The sequence below is a fragment of the Spermophilus citellus genome, assembly GCF_964194105.1.
Source record: "Spermophilus citellus genome assembly, chromosome: 17".
NCBI lineage: Eukaryota > Metazoa > Chordata > Mammalia > Rodentia > Sciuridae > Spermophilus > Spermophilus citellus.
Window position 1 is genome coordinate 64,365,086 of NC_138199.1, and position 14,595 is coordinate 64,379,680.

General features: G+C 36.3%; 1 protein-coding gene across 13 annotated transcripts in view; it reads right to left on the reverse strand.

Moving 5' to 3' along the window:
- Positions 1-14,595, reverse strand: part of BPTF (bromodomain PHD finger transcription factor) — a 136,250-nt gene that overhangs the window by 30,634 nt on the left and 91,021 nt on the right. For 9 of the 13 annotated variants that reach the window (XM_081271477.1, XM_081271476.1, XM_081271471.1 and 6 more), the window contains 8 exons: positions 10,835-10,959; positions 10,204-10,332; positions 7,727-7,877; positions 7,313-7,355; positions 4,682-4,928; positions 4,174-4,335; positions 3,806-3,957; positions 2,813-2,921 (listed from right to left, as the gene is read on the reverse strand). In XM_081271477.1, the coding sequence (XP_081127603.1) occupies positions 2,813-2,921; positions 3,806-3,957; positions 4,174-4,335; positions 4,682-4,928; positions 7,313-7,355; positions 7,727-7,877; positions 10,204-10,332; positions 10,835-10,959 (1,118 nt within the window). The remainder of the gene's footprint in view (positions 1-2,812; positions 2,922-3,805; positions 3,958-4,173; positions 4,336-4,681; positions 4,929-7,312; positions 7,356-7,726; positions 7,878-10,203; positions 10,333-10,834; positions 10,960-14,595) is intronic. The other 4 variants (XM_081271469.1, XM_081271467.1, XM_081271473.1 and 1 more) reach the window with 1 other exon arrangement.

A 14,595-nucleotide genomic window follows, 5' to 3' on the forward strand; every position in this document is an offset into this window, starting at 1 on the left:
TGCTTAGGTGTAGAAGATGGTGTTTTGGGGGGCGGAGTAGGGGGATGCTGGGGAAGAGAAGGTGGCCCATGCCAGGCACACCCTCTACTACTAAGCTATATTTTACTTCTTATTTTGAGACAGTGTCTTGCTAAAACTCCCAGGCTGGGCTTTGAAGTAGCTGGGATTACAGGGATACAACATTATGCTTGGCAGAAGATTGTTTTTTACTTAAAAAACAAAAATAAAAAAACCTCTGATCTGTTTAACATTAGAATTGTGCTAAATCTGCAAAACAAATATAAAATATTTTGTGAATCTTTTCTTCTATGTCCTGTTATGTTTTATAATAAGAAAATTATTTCCCAACCAATTAAAATAATTTTTCTCATGAAACCATGTTGTCTAGAATTCCTTTTTGTAGGTAAAATGTAGCAACTTTCCAAATTTCTTCCTTGGACAAGAGATTTTTATTTAATAAGCACAATATTTAATTACACCATATTATTCAAATAGATATGGTTCCTAAGTTTGGAGACTGAGAATTCCAGAAGTCTTAACATAAAGATGCCTATTCAGAATTCCCTTTTGATTTAAAAAAGTTTACTTTCATTACACCTTCTCAAACTTCCAAATTCTGTGAACTGACATTTTCCTTCCATTTCTCAAGACTTCCAACAGACCTGATTTAAATTTTTTTCCGTTTTTGTTTCTTATGGTTGGTACTTGTGCTTTTATTTCCTCCCTTTTGTTCTCTTTTAATACTTGCTTAGTACATTTTCTTAACTTCTGGTTAAGACTTAAGGGGGGTGTGTGGGGGGGGTGTGGTGGTGTGGTGGTGGTGTTGCTGGGGTTGAGGCTCAGCGGTAGAGCACTCACCTAGCACGAGTGAGGCACTGGGTTCAATCCTCAGCACTACATAAAAATAATAAATAAAAAACATAGATGTGCTGTTTCCATCTACAACTAAAATAAAAAAAAAAGACTTAAGATGACTATCAACTGCCTAGAGTAGGTGCTCAAACACTTAATGAATAAATTAAATATGTCTCTGAGTTCAGCTTTGGCATCAAGGCTTAAAGTTGCTTTTGATAATTCATAATTACATAATTGGTATTTCTACAACTTGTTTATAAAATTTGTTTGGAAACAAATTGTTTAGAAACAAAAGTTACTGGGGCTGGGGATGTGGCTCAAGCGGTAGCGCGCTCGTCTGGCATGCGTGCGGCCCGGGTTCGATCCTCAGCACCACATGCAAACAACGATGTTGTGTCCGCCGATATCTAAAAAAATGAATATTGAAAAATTCTCTCTGTCTCTCTCTCTATCACTCTCTCTTTAAAAAAAAAAAAAAAAAAAAGAAACAAAAGTTACTTACAGGTTTTGAAAATTTTCTAAACAAATAAAGGTTTTTAACTTCTAGCTTTATTACCAAGAACATGGTCTATACACATTTTACTTTTGGGGATTTATTTGTAACTTAAAATGATTTTTTTCTACCAAGTAGCCAATAAATATTTAGGAATGCTTTGTGCATTCCTGAAAGCACAAAGGTGGGTGCACATTTGTGGTCTCTTGCTGGTGCCTCCTTGATTTTGAGTAGTTTTGATATACATCCTTCTTTATTCATAAGGACTCAGGGTACAGTTTGTTGCAATTTTTATATTTAAGCCAACATAAATTCTTTTGTCTTAATTGGTGGTGGTGTTGCTCTCTTTGTAAACACCGAATATTATGTAGGGCTCTCCTTGTTCATTCCTTCTTTCTTTCTGTGGTCTTTATATGTCTTTGCGAATCTTTTTATTTTGTAGCTTTTCTGGAAATTTGATTTTAGGTAGTATTTCTCATAAATGTGTAGGTGTGTGTTTTAGTTTTTACTCCATCTTTATAGACTTCAACTTTTTTTTTGTTAAAATATTTATTTAACTATAGATTTTCTTAAACTATTTTTTAGTTGTAGTTAGAGACAATACCTTTATTTATTTATTTTTATGTGGGGCTGAGGATTGAACCCAGGGCCTTGCTTGTGCTAGGCGAGTGCTCCATTGCTAAGCCCCAGCCCCAGCCCCCTATTTAGTTATAGACTAACACACAGTATCTTTATTTATTTTTATGTGGTGCTGAGGATGGAACCCAGTGCCTCACACATGCGAGGCAAGCTCTTTACCAGTGAGCTACAGCCCCAGCCCCAGACTTCAACTTTTAATATGGTAGTTTTAAGCCACTGACATTAACTGTGATAAATGAAGGTCTAGCACTACCTTTATAATTTGGATTTATGCTGTTTTATGTTTCTTAACTACTTTCTAGATTGTCTTTTGCCATACAAACTTTAGTTTTTTTTTTTTTTTTTTTTTTTTTTACTTCAATGATTTTTAACCTACACAATTCCATTCGTTAAAAGTTTCTTTAAGGGCTGGGGATGAGGCTCAAGCGGTAGCGCGCTCGCCTGACATGCGTGCGGCCCGGGTTCGATCCTCAGCACCACATACAAACAAAGATGTTGTGTCCGCCAAAAACTAAAAAATAAATATTAAAAAATTCTCTCTTTCTCTCTCTCTCTCAAAAAAAGTTTCTTTAACATTTTTATTGCTTGACAAAGCCCATTTTTTTCCTTAACGGCAAGGCCAAGACTGAAATAATACCCATGATAAATGTATCCCATAATGGATTTGAAATTTAGTATGCTCTGAAGTATTAATTCAAATTGGTAAAAAAAAAAAAAAAAAAAAAATTGGTATTTTCTAATATACAGAGTGCCCAATGCAGACTATTACAGACTTCCTGGACTGGCTGCTTCGATGTAAAATGATAATACCAGATGGATGAATACCTGGCTGTACCATCACAGGTGTTCGAATAATTGCCTTTCCTAGTGTTGACTGTTGGAGTGGTGTTCTAATCACCGTCATACCAGGGCGGATCTGAGGCCCTGTGATTACCTATAAATGACACAAAGGGCAATTAATTAAAAATGTTTTTAAGTTACTAAAGCAGGATGGACTTAGAACACAAGATCTTTAAACACTCTATATTGATAAACATGCCTACAGAAATGAACAGAGGCTCTTGGGACACTGCACTTTCATTACATTAAGCATTGGAACAAAGACAAAATTTTAAGGAGAGAAAATTCAATTTAATCCAAATAAGATAACATGAAATCCCTTGCCACTGATACCAAGAACAATCTGCAGACTGAAAGGAGGAAAAGAACCAGCAAGACTCTGCTCTGTAACTACTTCTCACAGGAAAACGCCGAGTCCTATTTATCTAAGCTCCAATCTACAGCTATAACCCAGACAATGTAAGAGTAAGATGAGAAACTAAGGGAGATTAGATTCCAGTTTTACTTATAGACAGAACATTTTCATGTCTGTAAAACTTCAACCCTTTGCTTTACTACTAGAAATAACGTTTCCTATATGTTTTACATAACAGCTGATAACAGAGTACTTACAGTGTCACGGACTATCTGACTATCTTTCTTCCTAGCTCTTAGCTAGGCTGCACAGCACATTTTTGACAAGAGGAGGGGAGGTCCAGTTGCTAACTGCTGATTTATGCAGTTTTCTTTATAAAATCCTAGAAGTAATTCCTATTTTTATCAACTATACTAATGTGCTACTAACAAATATTAAATAGTGACACTTCAAGTATCAGCTTTACTTAAATTACATAAATGGAATTTTTACAAAAAGTACTTTGTGACAGATGAAAAACAAGGAAAAATCAGCTAGACTCATGTGGGAAGAAGCCACTCTACACCCTTCAACCTGAAACACTTGATGCTTCCAAAGAGAACCATCCCAGGAAGAACTCTTACTTGTGACGTGCTGGTGGTTCCTCCAGAGCCTGAGGTATTAGGCCTAATTGTGACTGTTGCTGTCCTGGGCTGGAATGAAGTAAAGGTTTGCTGACTTGTACCTGTACTTGATGGAATGATACCCAGTACTTTCTGCTGTACTTGAACAACGCCTTAAAAAAAGATGAAGAAGTTATTAAGGACTTCCCCTTTACAGAAAAGCATTAAGTGCTGGTTGTTTCTGAGGAGAAACTATGTGTGGCAGGGTTTTATAGTGGGCTACATAAAATGTGAGATCTGAGGACTGAAATCAGTGAAAAGGAAATGAAAAATAATGGCAACAGTATGATCTGGCAAATGTGAATTAAAACTCTTCACATTTCCCTTACCTCCTTGTGTTGCTGGCACATTTACAGCGACAATCTTGCTGTTTGCAGGAAGTGGCAGTTTGGTAATTACTTTTCCTGCCATAGTGACTGGATTGCCTGTAATTTGGAACGTCTGACCTGTGCTGGCAATGGTTGTAGCAGATGTGGCAGCTGTGCTGGTGGCTAATGGGGTATAAGACATTTAATAAGCTTTAGATTTAAAATAACCAGCAACGTAGTGACTTCTAGGTAGGGTACCAATGCATGAAATGTGGCTCATCTTGTATTTTTAATAAAACATTCCTCTCCACTCAAGGTGAACAATGTAGATGTTGTAAGTGAAATAATGTAAGAGAGGAATTTTGCTAATGTAATATTATCTGTAACAAACCAACTGTTACAGCTTGTTTTTTTAACCAGCCAAAGAAGAAAACAATTTTCTAAAGAAATGTTTCATTTTAGTAGGCAAAGGACTGAAAATGCTTTTTCCTGAATGAAAGCAAAGTTTCATTTCACTATAGCTACATACCTGAATTTGACTGGCCTTGCTTAACCCATGTAGCAAAGGTTTGATGGAAATTCTTGTTTTGCTGGAATGTAACTGTAGCTGGAGATCCAACTTTGGTAGTTAATACCATTTTGGTTCCAGTGGTAACTGAGCCACTTATGGGGGCCACCATCACTTTCTGAGCAGGAGAGATGGTGCTGGTAGTACTGTTTGTTGGGGAAGTAGTAGAAGCTGCAATGACTGTAGGCTTCTGCTGCTCCAATCGTTTCTAAGAGTCAGAGAGAAAACATGAACCAAAATCGTTCTAAATAAAAATTCCACTCTGCAAGAAGTTCAGCCACAGTGTTTCTTACGCTAAGAAACTGCACTAAATTTCTAAGATATTTTACTTCTGAAAATATGCCCATGTAAATTTAGCCTTGAATTTAATTTCTGGAAGACAGTATTTTCATGTCTCTACATTACATATATTTCAAGTACTAAGGAGTTCGTAACAGAAAATAACACATCTTCCAATTTTTCTGGCCTGCACAAATATCCAAATTTTTAGAATAAAAGTAAAGGAGATATGATTAATTTTATTGGAGAAAGGAACACCTTGATACTTAGCAGTGAAATTTGGAGCAAAGAACAAATGATAGGAACTGCAAAAGGTTTCGGTTTTACTATGGTACATTAATTTATCCCATCATACAGAGCATGTTAATATTTAAGATTATTATTCCATTGACAAATCCTGTAATACAGCAAGCTGAAAACTATAAAACAATATTTTCTAAACTTCTTATACTATTCAGTTTAAACAACTTCACGTAAAAATACTTTATACTATATACAATATTATAATCTGGTCTTTAAAAAAACAGGATTGAAGATGAACTATATTACAGATTGCTGACATTTTCCAATAGTGTAAGTGTACACATGTAAAAACAAGGGATGGAATTTACTGCCAATTTGTGACAGATGTTTTACCTTCATTAACTTATTTAATGCTCCTATCAACCAATAAGGTTGCTTATATTGTGACTTTAAAGATAAGGAAACTGAGATGCAGAGAGGTTGTATAATTAGTCCAAGGCCACAGAGCTAGTTCGTGATGGAGCTGGGGTGTCAGGCAAGATCAAATTCCAATGATGCACTATATTCTGCTATTGCAAATTGCTCACCTATGACATCACATCCACTCCCGAATCTATTTTGTACACACTCTATACACCTGAATATAATGTGAGATATTTTGCATAGTTTTTCATTCCTTAGAACAAAAGTTTAATTTTGGATACTGAGGAAGTTTGTCTGTCTGAACCAGTCGGTATAAGAAAAAAAAGAAGGCAAAGAGAGTGAATACATTTAATAGTTATTTACTGGAGGTTATGGCCTTCAAAACTGGAAGTATTGGCTATTTGAAAATATGCACTTTACTAAAATTTAAAAATGTAACAAAGTGTTACACTGCAGAGATAACAAAATAAATCCATAAAACAACTAGGCAGTTGCTATGTGAATAGACAACTGATTTTTGGATAAACTTCCTGTGAAAGATAACATCTACAGAAACCAAATGTGCTATTTTTTTTCAAATTTTAGGTGAAGATAAGAATATACAGTAAATTGAAAGATATGTAAGAATTTGAAAAAAAAAGTTTTATAGAAAGTGAGAAAACAGGGCTGGGTTATGGCTCAGTGACAGAGCACTTGCCTCGCATATGTGACGCACTGGGTTTGATCCTCAGCACCACATAAAAATAAATAAACAAAATAAAAATATTAAAAAAAAAAAAAAAAAGAAAGTGAGAAAACAGGGGCTGGGGATGTGGCTCAGTGATAGAGCAATTACCTAGCATGTGCAAGGCCCTGGGTTTGATTCTCAGCACTACATAAAAATAAATAAGTAAAATAAAGGTACTATGTCCATCTACAACTAAAAAAATAAATATTAAAAAAAGTGAGAAAACAGAAATTTGAAACACTGATTTATATAATAACTAATTTTAAATAGTTATGTATAACTACGTTAATAATACTATAGATATACATAGATCTACTTTATGTTCCAAAAGTTTATATATTCAATTTGGCTAAAAATTTAAAGTATCTTCTCAATAGAAATACATACCTTTTCTTAGGGTCTCAAATACTTAGATGTCTACATTACATTTACTACAGCATGGAAATGCTAAGAAACTATTAGTATAGCTTTATGATTGATAAACCCTTATATAGTCTTACTACAATTTGCTTTTTCATGGACTATAGAAATTTTCCAGGAAAAATTATTTCTGAAAATATTCATGGAATTATAAAGATAATAAAAGAAATTTATTTCAATGCTCTCCAAATACATACACTATTTGCAAAACGATAGCTTGGTGTTATCACAAAGTTCTTTTCTTTTTTGCAGTGCTGGGGGCTCAACCTCCTCTTGTGCATGTGAGGCAAGCACTCTACTGCTGAGCTATATTCCCAACCCCACAGAGTTATTACCATATAATGAAATAAAAATATACATGAGGTCCACACGTATATATGGTTACTGTGCTTTTGGGGTGCATGACTTTGTTGCAAAATGTAAATTTCTGTCAGGAGGCAATTTTCCTGGGTAGCCAATTGCTGCTGTCTTAGGGGAGCCTCCACCTTCTGCGTACTAACCTTAGCCTGCTGCTCGACTGCTTGTGCCTTTTCTTTCTCCACTCTGCAGGGGGTGAAAAAAAGGGGAGAAATTTAACAGAATCTATGGTATTAGACATCTGGCATCTAATGTTTATGTAATCTGGTGGACCTTCGTTTTATACAAAAGCATGGAATTATTTCTATTTTAAAATAAGTGTTTTCCATCCCCACCAAAAATCAATCAATCAATCATTTAAAACAAACAGAAACTAACAATGAATAACACATTAAAAATTAGAAACAGGACCTTAATAAACTATTCACACCACTTGAAATCAAAAGGTAAAATAAAATTAATGGGAATATATTAAATAAGCTATTAAAATCGTGGTTCTTTAATTCTGAAGTAACAAAACCCTCAAATATCTGTGGAAGTGGTAACCATTTCTTTACCTCTCAGCAAATGCCCTGATTTCCCATAGTTCCAACTCTTCTTCTGCAACCCAGGTTTCAATAATAACAGGGCCAGTTTGTTTGGGTGTTTCTGGTCTCTTTGGTCGCAATGCACTTGATCGAAGGCCTTTCCGCTGAGGGGTAGGTGTTTCTGTGGAAAAGAAATCAGAATATTTTCAGTAATATAGCTTCTAAAATTAGAGAACTTCTGGCATAACCTCTCATATCATGAAAAGCAGTGGTTGGCAAACATTTTTCTTCTTAAAGGGCCAGATGGTATAAATACTTAAGACTATGCAGGGCCAGATGGTTTCTGTTGCAATTACTCGACTTTGCCTTTGTATCATGATAGGAGCCAAAGCCAATGCATAACTAAGTATGGCTGGGCTCCAATCAAATTTCACTTCAAAAGTAGGTGGTACGACAAGCAGGTGGCGCATACTTATAATTCCGGTGGCTGAGGAAGCTGAGACAGAAGGATCACAAGTTCAAGGTAAGCCTTAGCAACTTAGCAAGGCCCTAAGCAACTTGGAACTGTCTCAAAATAAAAAGTTAAAGGGGGGAAGGGCTTGGGGCTGGGGGTGGAAGACATAGCTCAGTGGTAAATTGCCCCTGGATTAAATTCCCTCCCACCACCCCAAAAATAGGCAATCCAATCTTCTTCTACCAGACCTTTTCCCTATGCTTGGAATTCCATTCCGAGTCCCCTCCCACATCTCACTAAAACCAAATTATCTTTCAAACACCAATATGAATACAACTTCCTTTAAAAACCTAGTATGTTCCTCTCACACTTGGGGTCGGTTCCCTGGCCATAGACAACAATGGCAACATGTATGTCTGTGTGTCTGCATCACAGAACTGAGAAGGGGGATTCACTATATTTACCCAACATAAAGGAGAAATCTGAATCTATTAAGAATAGATAAACCAGGGCTGGGGTTGTGGCTCAGTGGTAGAATGCCTGCCTAGCATGCGTGAGGCACTGGGTTCAATCTCAGCACCACTGAAAAAACAAAAACAAAACAAAGGTATTGTGTCTAGCTACAACTAAAAAAAAAAAAAAAAAGATACACCAGGACATGGTGGTGCAGGCCTATAATCTCAGCAAAGAACACGAATTCAAAGCCAGCCTCAGCAACTTAGGTGAGACACTGCCTCAAAATAAGAAAAATTAAGACTGGGAATGCAATTCAGTTGTAAACCACCCCAGGTTCAACCCCAGTACCAAAATCAAATCAGAGCTTCTAATGATAACATTTTAAACAATAAAATGGAGAAGGGGGCTGAGGTTATGGCTCAGTGGTAGAGTGCTTGTCTCGCGTGTGTGAGAAACTGGATTTGATCCTCAGAAGCACATAAAGACAAACAAATGAAATAAAGGTGTTGTGCATGTCTACATCTAAAACATACATAAAACAGGAAGGATAAACACTGAAACTTTTCACATGTTCAGAGCCAGAGAAGCAATATAATCATTCACAGGGGAGCAACAGAAAGAAACTGAAACAGCAGGAGGTCCTAGACTATACAAAGTGATATAGGACAAAGAAAAGGGAACTGCACTGGAGGATGGGGTCTAGGCGATGGAGGACCTGTCAGGAACGTCTCCTATCTGCAGCTCTATCTGTTTCTGTGCCGGGATAATGCTGTTTTAATTATGGTAATATTTCATCATCTACCAGGACAGGTGCCCACTTTGTTGGTGTTCTTTCAAAAACACCATTCTTGTCATTTTGGTAACCAAGATAAAGTCTTCAATTTAATCAATTTTCAAAAATGTGTGCACAAGAGTAGAATTAATTTTATAAAATAAGTTTCAACCTAAAGACATTTTCTTTTCATAAATTTCTTAACAGATTTTTCCTAAATATATTTCTTGTTCATATAGAATTATTGACTTTTCTCTACTTATACATCTATAATCTGGACCATCCATTAATCTTTCTTATTTGCAGCACATTAGCACATAATGTTGACACGATTTTTTTCTTTGCTTCCTTGAGAATAGGGGCCAGATCTCCTATTCATTTTCCACACAGTATCTCTTATGGAAGTCTGAATGAATTTTGAATAAATAGCCTTTTTAAATTATTTCTATACTGCACACTGGAATATTTTGCAGTAACTTTAACCTCTGAGCCCATAAACCTTTACATTAGACTCTGTTCAAGATGCCAGGACCCAGATGACCCAGACAGAATGGTAGCTCCCTTCCTGAGCTAATGGCCTGACATAAAGCCACATCCCTTATCTTCATGACTAGAGGTATTATTATGGTGCTTTGAACCTTACCTGTGCCTGCACAATACCCGTAGACATGAATGTGTGCCTAATGGAATTCTGATGTGTGTCTTGGGGTGGAGTGGGAGCTTTTTTGAAAGCTGAATAGTTAAGGAAATAATTACTATCAAATTTCATAAAAGATATGGTTAACTGGTCAGTAACAAATGGATGGAAGTTCTTCTATTCCTTACCTTTTGGTGCTTCTGGAACTCCAATGGGGCAAATGATTTTCCTGATACAATATTCAGAACGAATACCATAAGGACCAACATCTCGCCTCTTAATTATTTCTGTTGTTGTGATTTCCGTTTCAGATGTTTCTATGGTGATTTAATTCATACAGTATTAATAACCACCTAGAAAACTCAAGAGACCAAAGAGGTACATCTGGTGCTTTTAAAAAGAGACACCTATGGAATAAACTTTCAGAAACATTTGATTAATTACTGTCTACAGCATCACTCCGAGACTGCAGTAATACTAAGATTCATCTACATGGAGAATTTCTATATACTTTTGGGTATAGCTTAATGATGGGTGGTAATGCTCAGTCAGCATAATAAAAACACTAGAACCAAACCAACAAGCACAGGGTCCAGAAGTTTCAATTTAAATGACTTATACTCTACAATAATAAATATCATTTTGAAATTAGAATGGTTCACCTATGATGACTCACCTTATCATATGACCTTTCCTCCTGGCCCCTGGGATTTTATGACAGGTGCCATAAAATCTGTATTTTTATAAATAACAGAGATGCTTAAAACTCAGTGAATGGTCAAGTGATTTTATCTTTTGAACTTAAGTAAACCCCTTTACCTGTCCGTGTAGTCCCTCCTCCTGGAGGTGCCTTGGCTGCCATGTCATCCCATCTCAAACTGGCCCACAGTAACCGTAACATCAGGCTCACTCCTGCTAAGGACTTAACAGTCTGAAGTCTATACCTGCAAGAACAACCCAAGTAAAACTACATATATACACATACACACACCAACAACACAAACACTCCCCTCTCTCTACAAACTGAAGGATTGTGGGTTTTGTCCTTATTATGACTTTAGTATTTATAATGTGGTTTTATAAGACGGTGGCATTACATGTCCCTTAAAAGAAGAACTTTTGTTCCAAGGAATAACATGTATCCAACAATTTTAAATGCCATATAAATATGTAAAGAGGGCATGGCATGTTTCATTGGAAGGTTGACATATCAATGATTTATGAAGATTTCATAAATTAATCCCAAAATGTTAGAAAAAGTATGAAGAGCAAATAGAGAAAAATCAGTAACTGTTACTAAATGTAACAGAGAAGTTTTGAAGGATAAAATCATGACTAATTAGATTTTTGTTGAAACAAAAATATTGAATTTATTCACATTTTCTCAAAAAAGCAAAACAAAAGTGAAAACCCTTTGAAAAACCTAGTAAGACCTTCCCAAATGGAAAGAAAATTTTGTATCCAAATAGTGATTCTTCAGAACATAAAGTACAGTATGATGAATACTCCAAATGCTAATAACATTTTAACAAAGTTAGTATAGTTTGGGGACCCCACAAAAAATAAAACATCATTAGAAAAAGAACAAAACATATTAGTTACTAATCAGAAGAAAAAGGAATCTACATCCATACTTTCTCCTAAACATTATGTATGGTGTTGTTGAAAATTTTTAACACAAAGGATGTATTTCAAAATGAAATTACAACTGCAATGAATATCATGCCCTAAAATGCAGTTTACCATAAAATGCTTTAAGGCAATCCTGAATTAAATTCTTCATTCAATTCTCCATCAGGATCTCTAGATAATTAAATAGTCTATGAACATTTTCACACTATGTAAATAAATATATTGGTTGACTGCAGTGTATAGGAAGCTTATAAAATGAAAATAATTTCCTCCCACTAACAGAGTTAGACAGTAAATCTTCAGACAACTTAGCATTTGAAAAGGCAATATTTTCTACTGTTATTAGTTGGAAAAACAAACAATGTAAGAAAGGGAAAGTTCTACAGCTTTCTAATTTCCCATCTCTGCGTGCAGATCCCATTATTTTTTCAACTTCTTACCATTCTGTGAATCTTTTTTTGGGGGGGAGTACTATGGATTTAATCGGGGGTACTCGACCACTGAGCCACATCCCCAGCATTTTTTTGTATTTTTATTTAGAGACAGGGTCTTACTGAGTTACTTAGTGCCTCGCCATTGCTGAGGTTGGCTTTGAACCTACAATCCTCCTGTCTCAGTCTTACCCTGTGACTCTTCTAAGCTGGACAGATCATCCCTTCCTTAAATCATGAGGGGAATGTTAGCTAGTGCAGGGATGTTCTGAGAGGGGGAAAGTGTCTGTCACTTTCAGACCATACCCTATAAAAATCTCTGAGGAACTATGTTCTCATGGAAGAAAGCAAATGAACACTTCTATGGGAAGAAAAGTTCACACTTATTCTCTTTCTTTCCCCACTAGCTTTCTATGGCCAAATAATAACTTCAAAGCATCCCTATTTTAAAATGGCTTTAGCATCAGGAGAGAAACACACCTCGTGGATCATCAGCCTGCTTATTCAATCGCTCATTCAAAAAATAGCTGACAGAGCTCAGCTCTGTGGCAGAGCACTTGCTTAACCCATGCCAGGGCCTGAGTTTGATGTCCAGAATGAAAAAATAAATAAAAGTAAAAAGGTTGAGTGCCTTCTAGGTGTTGGACTATGTGAAAGGAACTGGTGACACAGAAGTGAACTCTAATCTGTCCCTGTGTTCTCAGGAGCTGTAGAGAGGAAGTACAAGGGAGGGACATCTGACTGGGTTCAGTCAAGTCAGCAATTTGCTGGCTTCTCCCAGGACAAGTTAAGGGTATGTGGCTGACTAAAGGCAACGGGCACACCTAACGCTAAAGAGGAAAGTGCAAGAGCACACACTTCTTCCCAGATACAACATCCAATATATTATGGCTCAGGAGGGGGTGTGGAGATGCAGAAAGAGGTGATGCTGGCATGTAAGAGGAAGGCAGAAACCAGAATGTGCTGAGCCAGACTGAAGGTTTAAGGAAGAGCATTAAAAGACAATGTTCAGGGCTCTACTACTAGACAGGTTGTAAAGGGAAGTACTCCCCACAGGTATGATCTACAGGTGACAGAGGCTTTCCCTCTTCTCCCTGCAATAGTCAGCAAGTCGCTCAGCTCACTCAGAATATTCGTGGGACAGACTGGCATTTTAAGAAGATGCATCTGGCAGCATTGTGGAGGATAACTACCAGCTCAAAAATTTTAACAAAATACAAAGTCAGGACCTAGGGAAAAGGAAATAAGGGAATGGACAGGGTGAGGGGAAGAGGAGGCTCTATAGCATTTATGAGACAAGTTTTCCTTCTCTCATACTGTTCAGCCTTAACATTAAATAAACACAAATCATACATGCACCGTTGGCATTCTTAGCTCCTACTCTAAGCAACAAACATATTTGATTCAAGTGTTAGTATAAAAGTGCATTTCACATGCATGGTTTTAAAAGTGACTTTTTAAAAACTGCATTCTAAAATCAAGAATAACTTACATATGTACCCATGCCTCCATTAGACAGTAGGGATTATGTTTGTCCCAACTACAGCGAATTAAGATGTTAGCATATATTTGAAGGCAATTATTTATAAAAAATGTACAGGAAGGTATTTCCTTCTACTAAAGAAAAAGATGAGAAAATAACTACACAGATACAAATTGTGTCACAACGCATATTAAAACATAATATGAGGCTCCTGAAACCCAGCCATGCAGAGAAGGGCCCTGAGCGCCACATGATTAGGATTGTGACTACTTCTTCTTGATAGTTCAGAGAAAACTGCTTCCCAGTTGAGCCTACCTTCCACTTCAGAATAGAAAAGAGCAGAAAGGCCAGCCTCCGCAACTGCCAGGTCATTTTAATTAAACTATTTGTACACAGTAACTTTTCCAGTGGGAAAGAAGTTACCTGCAGGACAGTCAAGGATACATTTTGGGACCGCTCTCAATGAAGAAAGCAGAAAAGTGCAGAGTAATCCTACAAATCCATGAACTGTAATGAAGAGTTCCTTGATTCCCTGCAGGATTCTGCAAATCCTTCATTGCAGGCCCTGCAGAGAAATTGTACTTTTCAGCTGTCTCTATTGAATGTGTAATGGAGTGATGATATTTTATTTCAAATCAAAAGATGAGTTATAAAAAACTTGGTCATACAAACTAAGACTGCTTGTATTAGTAAGTTAATTCCTTTATAGAGAGCACTTATTTACATTCTTTTTTGGTCTTTTCTGATACTAGCTGACTGTAAAATGAAGGACACAAAAAAGTGTAATTTTAAAGAAATTGGAAACATAAAAAAGACAGAAATGAAATCTTAAAAGAAATGAAATCTACTTAGTAACTTGCTGAAATATTTCAGGAATCTAGCAAAATCTAATAGCTACTAAGATCAATCCTGATTTCCTCAAGTATATTCCCACACACTTCTGTTTCCAATGTTTATGTTCCATCCTTCTCAATTATAAGATTGAAAAGATAAGAAAAAAAGACACGAAAAAGGACAAATATGTGAAATGTGAG